The 17,565-nt window shown below is 41.6% G+C and overlaps 1 protein-coding gene across 1 annotated transcript in view; it reads right to left on the bottom strand.

Moving 5' to 3' along the window:
* Positions 1 to 17,565, bottom strand: part of epha6 (eph receptor A6) — a 458,837-nt gene that overhangs the window by 332,048 nt on the left and 109,224 nt on the right. The window contains exon 4 of the mRNA XM_060899014.1: positions 15,812 to 16,472. Coding sequence (XP_060754997.1) covers positions 15,812 to 16,472 — 661 coding nt within the window. The remainder of the gene's footprint in view (positions 1 to 15,811; positions 16,473 to 17,565) is intronic.

Raw genomic sequence — 17,565 nt, 5'->3', positions numbered from 1 at the left:
TAGAACTTTATTCAATATAGAAAACAACTCATCTGTGAGACTCATCACTTTGGTTTTGGAGTCACATAGGCGATTTGAGAATCACTGACAAAACGTGATATTTTACGACATTAACTCATGGTCACCTGTGATGACCTGGCGACTTGTCCAGGGTGTACCCCGCCTTTCGCGCGTAGTCAGCTGGGATAGGCTCCAGCTTGCCTGCGACCCTGTAGAACAGGATAAAGCGGCTAGAGATAATGAGATGAGATGAGAACTCATGGTCACTTTAAGAAACAAACAGTGTAATACACTATCATTTCCATAGTAACAGCTCGGTCGTGTACGGTGGGCATTTCACATAATCTAAACGGATTAAAAAAACGTTTTCAAACAAACACAGTTATTGATATGGTGATATTTTATGCTTATGTAAAGTCTATGGAAGGAGCCTCCAGTGCCAGCAAAACATTACCGTAACTACAAATGGATAAAAGTACAAAGTCTTTAATTAATTAAAAATAAGTGATTCAAATCGCTGTTGAATAAGAGGAATAAAGCTTTAGGATTTGTTTTTGCTGGAAAATAATCACTTTACCACTATTTTTTGTGGTATCAGTAACTTTGCTTCATCACACCACCTTGTTGTTGATTATTTTCCTTTAACAGCAAGTGATTTAAAATCTTGTGAAATCTTGATTGGCTTGAAATTTTATGATTAGTATTATGGACTTGTACACAGCACGGTGAACTTGTTTGTAACGTCGCAAAGGATGACTTATCTGATTAACCTGGATCGCTAATACCTCAACAGGTAGAGATTAACAAATGATTTACAGTCAGCTTCAAAATTATTGGCACCCTTCAAGAAAATACAGTGTTTCAAATGTTCCACAAAAGCAACCGGAGAAACGATTCACCTTTATTCAAACCAAACACTTGACTTTTAAAGATAGATAGATAGATAGATAGATAGATAGATAGATAGATAGATAGATAGATAGATAGATAGATAGATAGATAGATAGATAGATAGATAGATAGTGTTTGAAGGTTTGTGAATCCTTTAGAATTTTTTATATTTCTGCATAAATATGACCTAAAACATCATCAGATTTTCACACAAGTCCTAAAAGTAGATAAAGAGAACCCAGTTAAACAAATGAGACAAAAATATTATACTTGGTCATTTATTTATTGAGGAAAATGATCCAATATTACATATCTGTGAGTGGCAAAAGTATGTGAACCTTTGCTTTCAGTATCTGGTGTGACCCCCTTGTGCAGCAATAACTGCAACTAAACGTTTGCGGTAACTGTTGATCAGTCCTGCACACCGGCTTGGAGGAATTTTAGCCCATTCCTCCGTACAGAACAGCTTCAACTCTGGGATGTTGGTGGGTTTCCTCACATGAACTGCTCGCTTCAGGTCCTTCCACAACATTTCGATTGGATTAAGGTCAGGACTTTGACTTGTCCATTCCAAAACATTAACTTTATTCTTCTTTAACCATTCTTTGGTAGAACGACTTGTGTGCTTAGGGTCGTTGTCTTGCTGCATGACCCACCTTCTCTTGAGATTCAGTTCATGGACAGATGTCCTGACATTTTCCTTTAGAATTCGCTGGTATAATTCAGAATTCAGAAGGTGTTTCCAAACTTATATATACATACATATACACACACATATATATATATATATATATATATATATATATATATATATATATATATATATATATATACAGTGGTGCTTGAAAGTTTGTGAACCCTTTAGAATTTTCTATATTTCTGCATAAATATGACCTAAAACATCATCAGATTTTCACACAAGTCCTAAAAGTAGATAAAGAGAACCCAGTTCAACAAATGAGACAAAAATATTATATTTTTTTCATTTATTTATTGAGGAAAATTATCCAATATTACATATCTGTGAGTGGCAAAAGTATGTGACCCTCTAGGATTAGCAGTTAATTTGAAGGTGAAATTAGAGTCAGGTGTTTTCAATCAATGGGATGGCAATCAGGTGTGAGTGGGCACCCTGTTTTATTTAAAGAACAGGGATCTATCAAAGTCTGATCTTCACAACACGTTTGTGGAAGTGTATCATGGCACAAACAAAGGAGATTTCTGAGGACCTCAGAAAAAGTGTTGTTGATGCTCATCAGGCTGGAAAAGGTTACAAAAACATATCTAAAGAGTTTGGACTCCACCAATCCACAGTCAGACAGATTGTGTACAAATGGAGGAAATTCAAGACCATTGTTACCCTCCCCAGGAGTGGTCGACCAACAAAGATCACTCCAAGAGCAAGGCGTGTAATAGTCGGCGAGGTCACAAAGGACCCCAGGGTAACTTCTAAGCAACTGAAGACCTCTCTCATATTGGCTAATGTTAATGTTCATGAGTCCACCATCAGGAGAACACTGAACAACAATGGTGTGCATGGCAGGGTTGCAAGGAGAAAGCCACTGTTCTCCAAAAAGAACACTGCTGCTCGTCTGTAGTTTGCTAAAGCTCATGTGGACAAGCCAGAAGGCAATTGGAAAAGGTTTTGTGGACGGATGAGACCAAAATAGAACTTTTTGGTTTAAATGAGAAGCGTTATGTTTGGAGAAAGGAAAACACTGCATTCCAGCATAAGAACCTTATCCCATCTGTGAAACGTGGTGGTGGTAGTATTATGGTTTGGGGCTGTTTTGCTGCATCTGGGCCAGGACGGCTTGCCATCATTGATGGAACAATGAATTCTGAATTATAGCAGCGAATTCTAAAGGAAAATGTCAGGACATCTGTCCATGAACTGAATCTCAAGAGAAGGTAGGTCATGCAGCAAGACAACGACCCTAAGCACACAAGTCGTTCTACCAAAGAATGATTAAAGAAGAATAAAGTTAATGTTTTGGAATGGCCAAGTCAAAGTCCTGACCTTAATCCAATCGAAATGTTGTGGAAGGACCTGAAGCGAGCAGTTCATGTGAGGAAACCCACCAACATCCCAGAGTTGAAGCTGTTCTGTACGGAGGAACGGGCTAAAATTCCTCCAAGCCGGTGTGCAGGACTGATCAACAGTTACCGCAAACGTTTAGTTGCAGTTATTGCTGCACAAGGGGGTCACACCAGATACTGAAAGCAAAGGTTCACATACTTTTGCCACTCACAGATATGTAATATTGGATCATTTTCCTCAATAAATAAATGACCAAGTATAATATTTTTGTCTCATTTGTTTAACTGGGTTCTCTTTATCTACTTTTAGGACTTGTGTGAAAATCTGATGATGTTTTAGGTCATATTTATGCAGAAATAGAGAAAATTCTAAAGGGTTCACAAACTTTCAAGCATCACTGTAGATAGATAAACACACTTTATAGTGTTTTCTCTCTCACGAAAATATCAGAGCGCTTTGTATCTTTGACTAGATTTGGACAGCTATAAAACTCTCTGTAAAAGCTAACATTAGTGACAGACAGAGAAAGCTGACCAGCCAGGTTTGTAAGACAATGCGCCTGTAAAGAATTGTGACAGCTTCATCTGTTGTGTTTTTTCAGATGAACGACTCGAAAACAGATACTGAACCAAAGCAAAGCAGAAAAGCTCTTTAAAGTGTAAGTGGAAAAAAAGAAAAGAAAAAAGAAAACCATGTGCCCTTATGGACCAAGGTGGCAAGAGGAGGCATCGCTCAGGGGTACGGTAGTGGGTGTTAGAGAGAGAGAGAGAGAGAGAGAGACAGAGATAGCAAGAGTACAGGTGACAGGTTAAAAGCTTTAGAGACGTTATCTACACAATTATATGTACCTAGGTGACAAATTAAGTGCATTTTTTTTCCTATAATGAAGCATTACTATCCTGATGGATGTGGCCTCTTCCAGGATCACTCTGCCCCCATCCTCAAGGCACAAGGGGTCACTGAATGGTTTTCCTGAGGATGAAAACGATGTGGCCTTCATATTCAACCAGTGTGGTAGTCGAGTCACTAGACCTCGAGTCCGAGTCCAGTCTCAAGTCCCCAGTGTTCAAGTCCGAGTCAAGTCCAAGTTATTCAAGAAAACTGAGTCAAATCAGAGTCGAGTCCGAGAACATGACTCCAACCGCACCATTTGACGGTGGCTGTTGCTGCCTTTATGTGAAAGTGTCTCTGCTGCTGTGTTGAACTAACATTACTGCCTGACTACGCCATTTTAGTTCATAGGCTACAGATAAAAAGCTCGTTCATTGCTCAGCAAGCCCCACCCACTATCAGCAGGGCAAATAACATGAGAGAGGGTTAACACTAGCTAGTCCATCGCTCAGCAAGCCCCACCCACTATCAACAGAGCAATGAACATAGCGTGTCACTTCCTTCTCTGGGTGGAGTCTTACCAAATGATGATTGAAGTTCGAGGTTGTCTCCTTCGTCTCCTCGATAGTTCTTCTACATATGGAACACACAGCAGTGCATTTTTTCCCACTGCACGATAAGTCTGTATAAACAAAGTGGACAATCCTGGGGCATCTCTCCAGGCATTTTAGCGCCATTAACGTTAGTTTGTTCCTGAACATGACGTATGAACAGGTGAATGTGCATTCTCTTGCACGAAATTAGTATAAAAAATTATGTAGATATAAATATCTTATGCCAAATTATAATGGCACGTTACAAAAAATAAAGAAAAAATCAGAGTCCTCGTCTCCAATTTACGAGTCCGAATGCAGTTAATGCACAAATCCAAGTCCGAGTCATCAGCGCTCAAGTCCAAGTCAAGTCACGAGTCCTTAAAATTAGGGCACAAGTCGGACTCGAGTCTGAGTCCTTGGCTTGAGTACTCCAAGCCTGGACTCACCAAATCTCAACTCAACTGAACATCTAAAGGAGTTTTTGGAGCGATGCGTTACATCATCAAAACCTCATCTAAGGGAATATCAGTGAAGAACAGTTGCAGAGATTTCACCAGTCAGCCATAACATTATGACAACTGAGCGGTGAAGAAGTGAATAACATTGATTATCTCATTACAGTGGAACCTGTCAAGGGCTGGGATATATTAGGCAGCAAGAGAACAGTCAGTTCTTGAAGTTAATGTGCTGGAAGCAAGAAAAATGGGCAAGCGTAAGGATCTGAGCGACTTTGACAAGGGCCAAGACTGAGTCTGAGCATCTCCAAAATGGCACATCTTGTGGGGTTCTCCTGGTATGCAGTGGTTAGTACCGCTACTAACAAAAAGTAAGTCCAAGGATCCAAAGGACAGCCGGTGAACCGGTGACAGGGTCATGGATGTCGAAGGCTCACTAATTCGCATGGGGCACGAAGGCTAGCCCATATGGTCCAATCCCACAGGAGAGCCACTGTAGCACAAACTGCTGAAAAAGTTAATGCTGACACCTTTCTGTTTTAGCCAGAATTAACTTTAATTCATTAATCTTATTATATATGTGCTCCCTATTTTAATATGACGCATCACCCTTTATTGATAATAAAACATTTAGGGTTGTGTTTTATTCCTCAGCTATTTATTAGTTACATTTAAAGTTGTGGAGCCTATTTAGAGTATAGCAGCTTATTTAGTTCAACAGTAGTTCCTTTACCAGTCACTCTCATTTCTTAAAATTCATAAGATAAAAGCAAACAAATAAAAATGCAGGCTGTCATGCTACAGAGAAACGAGAAACATTTACCGATAAGAAGACTTTCCTCTGGAGGAAAACTTACTGCCGTTTACAAATCACTAGTCTGGTTTCCATTGCAGTTTTGCACAAAAATAAAAGCGATGTTTTAAAATTTTGATACACAATTGCGAATGTTCGGTTTCCATTCAGCGATGCTATGATTATGCTTATAGTTTATAATTCATATTCTATATTTCAAACACTAATGTATTTTATTTATATAGTTTTTCGCATTTATAACCAATATGAATATATTGAACATAGACACACTGTAAATACCAGTTCCTTTTTAGTTTCTATTTATTGTATATTGTATACGTGTAACAGCGCTCCTTTTGATAGCAGAGGCGTATGGCCACTGATGAATTACCCTGTTTTTTTTTTTTAATTTAAGTTTAAATAAAGGTTCTATCGATGATTAAAGCTGGGTTTTCTCCTCTCACGATGGCTCTTACAGAATTCTCTGTTTTCAAAAAGGTAGTGTTTGCATTTGAGCTTCCTATCGTGTCATGTGACTTAAATGTGAAAAACATGTTTGTTTCCATTTCAGTTTTGCAAAATATTGCTTTATCGAAATCGTCTGAAAAATCACTTTATGCGAGCGCAAAATGTTTTTGCGATATTTGAGGTTTTTTTTTAAATTCACCTGTTTCCATTACTCATTTTTTTTTAGTTCACAATTTCAAATTTCATATTAATATCAGGTTAATGAAAATATGTCTACTGCTGTATTAGAAAATTAACCAACTATTAATAATGTGCGTTTACATGTTTACAAGGCAACGATATGACAATTTAATGAGCCATTCTTACAGATTAATCAGAATATTTATGTTGTAACATACTACACACATACACACACACACACACACACACTGATTAGCATTATGAAACAGTAGATTAGCCTTTCAGGAGGAGTGCTGCCGAAAATTACTTCTGATTACTCCTCTGTTTGGTTTGTACGCCACTGAAACAAAAATGCCAAGAAAAAATATATTAATGAACAAAGCTTGAAGTGTATATTGAAGTGTATAGTTATTTATTTATTTATTTATTTATTTTTAGCTAAACTGCAGACTTGCGCTGTTTCTAAAATGCCACAACAAACATGATTGCCAGCTTTTTGTCAGGTAGAAATTGGTGTTACAGCATTTCTATATAACAATTCTGTTGCTGTGTTATTTCATGTTTTGATTGTAATTTTGGGCAGTGAAAAGAAAATGAAAGGAGACTCAGCAAATTGTAAATGTAACATCCAAAAGAGAGAGAGAGAGAGAGAGAGAGAGAGTGTATGTGTGTGTACAGTATTGAAAGGAAATGCAAAGGTGAGAATGAGGACACAACAGTGTCACGTATAATGAGATCAGGATGTGTATCCGAGGGCTGTCTGCCAAAAAGTCTGCTAAATATTTCTGCAATATCTTTAGTATTGACGGGCACAGAGCCTTCCGGCACTTTCTGGTACAGGGTGCCAGTGTCATAGAGACAATGAAAGATCAAGACATTCGTGTTCCAGTAGATTTTGTCAGCTGAAGAAAGCCAACACCACTGTAGGTGAAATACCTGGAACATGTCTTCTCTGATTTGAGCCTCAGAGAATACAAATCAGCGCTTCCTTGAGTGCCTCAGTATTCTTCTCTCAGAGGAAGACAGAAGGCTGACTAGCATTACAATTCATAGGTAACTTTTAGGCATGCCATGATAGATCATGAGACGATAAATCAGAATACAAATTTATGACTCTTCGAATCCATGAGATAAAAAAATGAATTGAGATCATCATCAGGCTGTGTAATCTTTTCGTTTTTCATAGCTGTAATTGTGTTGTTTAGACAGCAGACAGTGCAATAATGTACAATAGCAAGAATACATGTGACTTCAGACTAGGCGGAAGTAGCACAGCTCTAACGCCACAAAAACACACAAAAAAAGATATAAAATGGGAAAGCGCTATTGTATGATTTGGAGCAAGAAATCAGAGCTGTCTTTTCACAGACTGCCAAAAGCTAAAGAAAAGAGAAGAAAAGGAAGTAGTTTTCTGTTTAATCCTGACTACAGTCTTCACAAATGCTCATACACTGCAAAAAATTATCTCTTAGTAAGTGAACTATCTTAAAAATAGTTGAAACGATCTAGCATTTCCGATTAGAAGAATACAAGACACCAACTCTGAGATTATTAAACCTAGTTCTAGATTGCAACCAACTTATTCTAAGATGTCTTATCAAGTAAAAATATCTGTCCATGCAGCAAGATAATTTCACTAGTATTCAATCATTTTCTCCTCAAATTCAGTTTTTAATTTTTTGTAGTGTAAAAATTTATTAAGAAAAGGCCTATTTGTTAACATTTTTTATTTTTAATAAAAACAATATTTTAGCTAACAGGCCATTATATTTTACTCCAACCTTTACAAATGTGGGTAAGTAATTATTGTTGATTATTAGCTCATCCGGCCGACAGGCTATGAGCTTATGCCATCATGTGTTGTCCGCCCTCCATCTGGCGTCGTCCACATTTCATGAAAATCGCATCTTCTCTCTCAATTCTTCACCAATTTTTATTCTTTTTGGCAGGAAGGTAGGTCTGCCTGGGGTGCATACAGCTTCTACCCAAATTTGCATCATTGCAATTAATAATGAAGATATGGAGTAATTAAGCCCTAACGAGCAATTTCCACACAAATCGCTTCTTCTCCCTCAATTCTTCACCAATTTTGATTCTTTCTGGCATGAAGGTAGGGGTACCTAGGGTGCACATAACTTCTACCAAGATTTGCTTTATTAAAATTATTAATGAAGTTATGGACTAATTAAGCCTTAATGAGCAGTTCAACAAAAATCGCTTCTTCATCGGTCAATTCCTCACCATTTTGGATTCTTTCTGGCAAATAGGTCGGTATTCCTAGCAGGGCTTTGAACCGGTTCAAGGAACGAAAACCGGGAACTTTTTCTATTTCACATGGAACAGAAACGAAACCAGAAACTTTATTATTTTTTATGTTCCGGAACAGAAACGCTTATTAAAAATAATGGTAACCGGTTAATACCGGTTTTTATTTCGTTCCTCAAAGTTTCCGTAGCCTACAAATAAAAAAGCCATTCTTCTCCTGCGCAAGTTTCTATGACCCGCTGGGGTTCACTTCCTGTGTGACGTTCGCTGACTGAATGGAGAGAGCGGGAAGGTGGACTACTATCACGTCTCCATTACTGAGTGTCTGAGCAAAGAAGAGCCTGAACGTTGCAACCTCCCTATTGGCTGTTTGTAAAAATGTATCAGTTGTTGCCCTTCCCACGGGAATCATCGCGGGCTCGAGAGACGAGACCTGACGAGTTAGTTCGTTGGTAGCAGAACAAAATGTCTGGACACAAATCGGGTTTTCAGAAAAGGAAAGAAAATAAACGGAGGGTTGAAAATACAAAAAAGGAGGCAGAAAATGCAAAACGAGTTTTAAGGTAGGACAAATGGTTACTTTTCTGAGGCAGCCCGCCGTGGCTGCAGGCTTTCAGTTGTGTCATTGAATGGTTACTTTTCTGAGGCAGCCCGCCGTGGCTGCCTGCAGGCTTATTTATTATAGCCCATTTAGTTAAAATAGTTGATATAAAATGTTTATAGTTATGTGATGGTTGTCCTGATTTAGACTGGTGTTTGTTTGTTTTTTTGGGGGGGGGTTGCACGATGTTGCACCCGGGTCCAGATTAGGGCAGAACCAGCCCTGGCTACATTTCAGGTGTAGTTTGTTTTATGTATGTATGTACTTGCATAGATGTGTACTTGGTCTTCCAATATGGCACCTAACAAAATCTCGCGGCGCGGTGACGTCATGCGGTAGCCCTCTATAGGGCCTGACTAGCCTTTGGTGACACACTAAACGAATTATCTTTCATTTTTGGCACTTTTTCTGTTTGTGTAGATGGGAAGACATACTGAGAATCCAAATCGCCAACATTTGAAATAATAATTGTTTTGAATTATTTCTTGTCTTATTTAATGGAGGTTGTAATAGAATTAGCCTACATTTGGCTTAAGCTGGATGAGACAGAGACATAACTTTATAGCCATTTGTTAAACAGCTGACAGGGAACGTAATTAACCGTTCCGGGAACGAAATTTTTTTGTTCTAACCGGTTCGGGAACGTCTATTTAATGGTGGAACCCAAAACCGGAAACGTTAAAATTCCATTTCTGTTCGGAACGAACCAATAGGAAAAAAATTCTGGTTCAAAGCCCTGATTCCTAGGGTGGATATCACTCCTATATAGTGTATATAGGGGGCGGCACGGTGGTGTAGTGGTTAGCGCTGTCGCCTCACAGCAAGAAGGTCCGGGTTCGAGCCCCGTGGCCGGCGAGGGCCTTTCTGTGCGGAGTTTGCATGTTCTCCCCGTGTCCGCGTGGGTTTCCTCCGGGTGCTCTGGTTTCCCCCACAGTCCAAAGACATGCAGGTTAGGTTAACTGGTGACTCTAAATTGACCGTAGGTGTGAATGTGAGTGTGAATGGTTGTCTGTGTCTATGTGTCAGCCCTGTGATGACCTGGCGACTTGTCCAGGGTGTACCTCGCCTTTCGCCCGTAGTCAGCTGGGATAGGCTCCAGCTTGCCTGCGACCCTGTAGAACAGGATAAAGCGGCTAGAGATAATGAGATGAGATAATGAAATGAGATAAGATAGTGTATATAGCTTACAACATTTATTGCGCAAGGTGGTCCACTTTAGATCGTTCCTTCTAGATTAGACAGGGCCGGAGTGAGCTACACCGTCATTGACGGTCTTGTTAAAAAATGAAACAAAGGTTTTTTTTTTTCTTTGTTTCTTATTTTATATAACAAAAGGAATACTTAAGTTGATAAATAATAGGAAAATAAAATTTATCTTTTTTTGGCAATAAAATTTTCATTTAATATATTAAAAAAAAAAAAGTCATGGGAAAATTGAATTGTGACCCAGATGTCATGAATTGAATTGAATCGTGAATTGACTCGAACTATCCCTAGTCATTTTGCTGACAAGAAACTCCTTGTAGGCAGAGAGAAAATATATATACCCATCTTGTCCACTGACTTTGTGTGTTTGTAGTTAAATTGTATATATATGTACAATTTAACTACAAACACACAAAGTCAGTGGACAAGATGCGTATTTTTTTCTTGGATTAATTGTTAAAAACAAAGCGCTCTTATAAACCAGTACAATAGACTACATTACATGGATTACATAGATTACATTACATAGATTAAATGGCATTTAGCAGACTCTCTTATTCAGTGACGTACAACAAGTGCAAAAGTCAGGTACATGAAGTGCTGAACTTCTAGACAAGAAAGTTCTCGTGCCAGCTGAACAGTAGACTAGGACCACCTCTACAGGTTTTACCTCGTTACAAAATCCAGGATCTGAGCTCCTGAGTGGCACAAAAACGACAAAAAATATCCAACGCTGGGACATCATGATATTAAAACCTGACGATGACACAGCCATCCATAGCCAGGAGCTCAAGAAGTTAGAATTGGCCATGCTTCTGGGTGGGAGGAGCATGAGCTGTCGCTTCCTTGTCAATCATACTGACACTAGCCAATCGTGAGCATCTGCGAGCTTATGTATGTGGAAGAGGGCAGAATGCAGTTTCCTCTGAGTGAGTTAAGCATGAGCTGCATTACGAATAGATGTGGCTGGCTGGCTTCACGTGTGTTGCCAGAAGCTCCCCAGGTGGTAGCTGAGCTGGTGGGTGGGAATGGGAATGAGAAAACTGAGAAGAATTGGTAGATACCACTAAGGCTAACTAAGTAGGACAATCCTTTCCTAGCCTGGGCCCGCCCATCCTAAGTGTGACGCAACACGGGGGCCTGTTGCGAACTTAGTCTGGCAAGGCAAGCTATCTCCAGCTCTTCCAAGCTCCCGAAAAATCGGGAGCCAATCAACTTTGAGCATCTCCAACGGCCCTGGGTAGAGGCGTGTTCAAGGCAGTGACGTAGTAGAACTGCGACCGGAAGCCAGAGATTGTTTACAGAATCTATGCCGGAAGCGCTTCATTCATTAGAAACATTACGAACATGGAGCAGCGGCAAGCCTTTGACACAGCGGTAGATGCTGTATTGAAAGCATTCAACGGGAAGTTCTCATTGAAAACGGAGCAAAGAGCAGCCCTGGAGGTATTTATCTTCTTCCTGTTACTCAAGCAGTTTCCGTCGCGTCACATACGTCAGAGGAAAGAGTGATGTGATTGGTTTAAACTTCGTCACAGCCTTTTCTGGCTTCGACCAGTAGCAAACTGAGGCATTTCAGGGAGGCGGGTCAACCATGCCCTTTGGGAAACGGTTGGGCTTAATATCTTTGCCAGACCAATGCTCGCAGAGCTTTGAAGTCGCGTTAGCCAGACTAATCCTTTCCTCTATTTGACCCAAGTACCAGATATCCAATGGAAGTTAAGCATTTAAACATCATGTTTGAGTTCAAGGGTGTAAAAAAGAGATGGAAACAGAGAAGCAGTGCATCAGGGAAAGACTGAGTGCGAAGCTGGTCTCAGAAGGGCAAGAGAAAGAGCTACTTAAACATTCACTTTGCAGCAGGAGCCTCCCTGATGCCGGCGCTCTTTGACGAGGGCTTTGACAGGTGTGGGCACGACTGCAGTCCTAATCTGAGGCGTGATCTGCTCCCACAGATCGCAGTGCAGTGCAGGCAGAGATGGCAAAGAATAGAAGGAGAAAGACAGGGAGGACGGTCCTGCCTCTTGCCACCAGTTTTACATTATGCATACAATCCCTGTCTGTAAGCAGGAATCATATCTGAGTCGATCTACCATCATGGGCTGTCTTGGGCTGCATCACAAAAGTGTTTGTGAGAGAGAAAGGGTAATGGAGAAAAGAGGTCGATATCAGCACACGGCTGAAAAGAGAAGACAAAGAGAGTCAGACAGAGAGAGAGAGAGAGAGAGCGCGAGAGAGAGGGAGAGGTAAGGGACGCCACAGACGAGACAGAAAGCAACTCTCATGCCGCAGAACCTCTGAAGTACTTTCCTAATCACAGAGTTGCTCTGTTATGATGATGAGGAAGCTATAATGATGGCGGATATTCCCATTTCCATTTCATATTCTGTCACATGTACAGAAAAGCCTCCCCACGGGCTGAGGCAGCACATAAACCAGGCCACAGCCACTGATGTCTTAATCACTGCTGTCCTAATCCGTACAGAGGAACTTGGCTGTAGCATTCGATTGCAGCACATGTCTCCAGCCTTGTCTGCTGTCGAGTCGCCCAAAACTGGGACTTCTCTACGCTTCTCTGCACTAATGAAGCCTCTCCACAGTTATGCAGAATGTGGTAGCAAACAGATGTTAGGATGTGTTCACTCAGACAGACTGTGAGGAAGAGGAAGCGCGAAGAGGTTTTAATTACAGGAAACACTGCAACACGCTCACCCATGCAGAGGAAGTGGGACTGAATATATCAGAGTTATGTTCTTTGTGTTTACTGGATAATCAATGTATTATGAAATGTAGATCGTTATTCTTTGTGAACTTTAAACGAACTGAACTGAATCAGACAGTTCTGGTCTGGGTAATTTCACTAGACTTTGCCATACTTCACTGTTTTGTGATGCAAGTTTCACAAAACAAACACAGCAAATTCAACTTCAGTCAACACTGATAGGGGAGTTTACATCGTTGACCAATACCACACTTGATCTGGTTTCAGTGACTTCTAATGGCGCAGCAGGAAAAACTGTGGGCAATTTTGGTTCTTCAGAGTAGAGGTCTGCGTGGGACAGAATTTTCAGTCCCGCTCCCGCATTGTGCAGTCCTGCTCCCGCCCTTATGATTTTCAGTCCCGCTCCCGCCCGCGCCTGCCATATTTTGTCCAGCTCCCGCCCGCAAATCCCGCATGATGCAGACGTTCGCGTTATTTCTCACGAAAGTTCTTGTCATTGGCTTGGGGAATTAAACATGCTGAGCTTAGATGAGCTCTCCACTGACCGATCCTTCACCTAGCGCACGTAGCGAGGGTGCGCGTTGCCAGGCAGCATGCACAGCTGAGGCTTTACAGAGATAGTCTGCTCTTCTGCCATGATCAGAGATCTCAAACACGGCACAGCGGAAAGGAATCGGAAACGTACGCGAGATTAGACCACATCCGCAAATTTAGGCATCTTAAAATGTTTTTATTAATGCCAATAAAATATCCAGCACAAATTATATATGATAGACATAAATTAATAATTTAAAAATTTTATTTTAAACACGTTTTTAGTTAGCGGGACTGCAGCTTATCACCTCTCCCGCCCACGCCCGCATTGTGCACTCCCCCTCCCACCCGCAATGAGCTTTCAAAATTTGTCCTGCGCCGCACTGCTTTGCGTCGGGTCCCGTGGGTCCCGCGGGACTGCAGGGCTCTACTTCAGAGTCCCTAGGTGTACTCTGTCTTTTGCATTGCAACGCAGATCTGAAATGTGTGGAAGCGCTAATTTTTGCGTTCTGTTGTTCATCTCTTTTATGTCAAACTTCCCGACCTGATTAGAAATCTCATCTCATCTCATCATCTCTAGCTGCTTTATCCTGTTCTACAGGATCGCAGGCAGCTAATTATGGGTGAAAGGCGGGGTACACCCTGGACAAGTCGCCAGGTCATCACAGGGCTGACACATAGACACAGACAACCATTCACACCTACGGTCAATTTAGAGTCACCAGTTAACCTAACCTGCATGTCTTTGGACTGTGGGGGAAACCGGAGCACCCGGAGGAAACCCACGCGGACACGGGGAGAACATGCAAACTCCGCACAGAAAGGCCCTCGCCGGCCACGGGGCTCGAACCCGGACCTTCTTGCTGTGAGGCGACAGTGCTAACCACTACACCACCGTGCCGCCCTCCTGATTAGAAATAGTTCCATTAAAAAAATCAAGGTCAATCAAGAAGCTGGAATACAAGCTACGTCTTTTTCATGTTTTAGCTCATCCAACCATAGGCCAGGCTAGATGGCCTTATGTGATTACGCATCATCTGTCCGTTGACGTCGTCCGTCCACAATTTTCAACTAGATCGAACTCGACGCTAACGGTGTCGATGGGGATGCCTCCGCCCAGTAGACTACACGCCTTATTAAGTTGTGATTTGGGGATGGACATTTGACCTCACAGTAATCTTGACCTGGTGAAATTACTTGTATCAGCCTTGGAGATATTGTGTTCACAAGGTTTTCAGACAGACATCTGACCTCACAGTGACCTTGACCTTAGACCTTTTGATCTCAAAATCTAATCAGTTGATCTTTGTCCCCAAATGCACAAATGGTGAAAGTTTAGTGAAATTCCTTTCATCTGCCTTGGAGATATTGTGTTCACAAGGTTTTCGGACAGACATTTGACCTCACAGTGACCTTGACCTTAGACCTTTTGATCTCAAAATCTAATCAGTTCATGTTCGTCCCAAAGCGCACAAATGGTGAAAGCTTGGTGAAATTCCTTTCATTAGCCTTTGAGATACTGAGTTCACAAGGTTTCGGGACGCACGCACGGACGCACGCACGCACGGACAGACGGACAACCCGAAAACATAATGCCTCCTGCACCTTACGGTGGAGGAGGCATAAAAATCCCTACTCCTCCTACAGGACTGATTGGATTTCAATCAAACTCGCGTACAATGTTCCCCAGGAGGGTGTGCATAAAAGTTGTCAAGATGGTGGTGCCACCTGTCATTAAACGCTACTCTTCATAAGCTGCTGGGACGTTTTCACTGAAACTCACCCGGAAGACTCAAGAATTGTTCACCAAGTGGCGCCACCTGCCATGGCTGCAGCTACACAGGGGTCACATGCAACTTCACAAAAATCGCTACTCCTCCTACAGGATTGATCGGATTTCAAACTCGCACACACCCGGTATGAGCTACAGCCTCATTGAGGATATATATATATATTTTTTTACAATATATAGTTTGTCAGTTAGCTCTCCTGTTAGAAACCAACCCTAAGCTAGATTGAAAAAAAATCTACAAAATGTTTTATATATGCTGATATGAATTAAAAGTACATTTGTCTGTATTTGCTCATTCTAAACACAATGTGACTAGCTAAAACTGAAACGGAAAACCAGGCTACATATCTAACTGCACCAAAATGGGGGCTTCTTTAATGAATTTCTCCTTAGGTAAGTAGAAAAGGAAGTGAGAGAGAAAGAGAGAGAGACTCACCCAGACAGAGGCCATCACTCTCTTCATAGCCAACGCTGCACACACACTTGCCCAGTGGGACGAGCCAGTCCCCGTCGGCACTGCAGTATAGTCGTGGCGTGTCTCGCTCTTCAGCGTTCATCACACAGGCTCCCCTCACCTCCACCAGAGCAGACGAGTGGACACGTGGCACCGTATCAGGGAAGGCGGCCAGGTTCCTCAGCGTGGACGGACACTTCTTGTAGTAGACGCGCACTGAGAGCAGAGCGATGCATGCGCCCACATCCTGGAAGGCAAGGTAGAAGCCTTTGGTGCGCACAGGCCCGAGTTCACGCACCTCCGTGTTCAGCCGGAGAACTCTCTCGCCCACGTCTGTCTGCGTAAAGCTTTCATCAGCTGCAATTGTGTCTATCTTGGCATAGTCAGAGGGACGGAAGTGGCCGTGAGGCTCGTCGGTCTCCAGGTAGTGCAGGTTGAAGGTCTCTTTGCATGTCCCCGATACCCATGGGATGCTGTTACAGTCGCGCAGCGTGAAGCGCAGCTCAATATAGATCCTCTGTGCCTCCTGGCGTGCGATCCAACTCGAGCGCAGCCAGTTGTTTTGGTTTGGCTCCATTACGTGGCACACCTGGAAGGTGTGGATGGGCCGGTTCTGCTCATCCATCTCTGTGATGGCGTCCCACTGCAGGAAAAGGCAGAGGAGGGGTGAGGAAAGAGGAATGGAGGAGACGTTAAAGCAAAAAGTGATATCTGGAGATAAATACAGAAGATGCAGTCCAAATTGATAAAGAGTGAATGAATCACTTGTATATTGGTAAAGCCATATGGATTTGGTCTCCGCAATAACACCTGAGGAACATCCAATATACAGTATGGCAATAAATGAGCTGGTTTCTTGGCTCATCCTGCCAGCTGCAGCATTAGAGGCTAGTGTATATACACACACCATCCATATGACGCATACATCCACTTACGCTCTAGACTTCCATTAATCACAGCATTATATACCACTGTGATACTATTATTTTCACAACCGTTACCTCATGCACTCGTGTTATCTCTGAATTCCGATGTGCCTCACCAATCAGGGTCTCTGCACATTTCTGACCAGCAAAAATAATACTTTTTAAGACCATTTTAAGACCACTGAGTATAAAAAATAAGACCACTACCGCGGAACAAATACGTACAGTAAAAAAAAAAAAAAAAAAGCACACTCTAGGTTAAGTTCAAAGCATTTTTTTTTTATAAAAAATGTGCATCTTCAGTTTACAAAACAGAACATTAGCTGCCTTCTCGATATTTTAATAGTAGGGTACTGCTGTAAACAAACAGTGAGGAAACAAATTGATCTTCAGTTAAGAAAACAGAACATTAACTGCTTTCTCAATATTTTAATAGTAGGGTACTGCCATGAACAAACAGTGAGGAAGCAAGGAAGTTTGACTGCTGATCGAACTGCCTCTGGGGACTGTTGTTGCCCGACTAGCAGCATAGCGCATATGCTTTTCCCCTTTCGAGTGAGCGTCAAGGGCTTTACAGCCCATTGTTGTTAACTTGATGTCTTTCCGACATACCTTACATCTCGCTTCATATTCTGAAGTTGCTGTTGTTAGCCAACTTTTGTATTTTGGCTCCTCAAGCCACTTGTTACTAAACTTACACTTCCCCATCTCCGTTCAAGTTCAACCACTTCTTCCTCGTCTGCTCTACTCTCAATGGTTCTACTACCAGTGTTGGGCACGTTACTTTCAAAAAGTAATTAGTTATAGTTA

The sequence above is a fragment of the Neoarius graeffei genome, chromosome 18, assembly GCF_027579695.1.
Source record: "Neoarius graeffei isolate fNeoGra1 chromosome 18, fNeoGra1.pri, whole genome shotgun sequence".
Lineage (NCBI taxonomy): Eukaryota > Metazoa > Chordata > Actinopteri > Siluriformes > Ariidae > Neoarius > Neoarius graeffei.
Note: the sequence above shows the minus strand (reverse complement) of the source record. Positions and strands in the feature narration are given on the sequence as shown.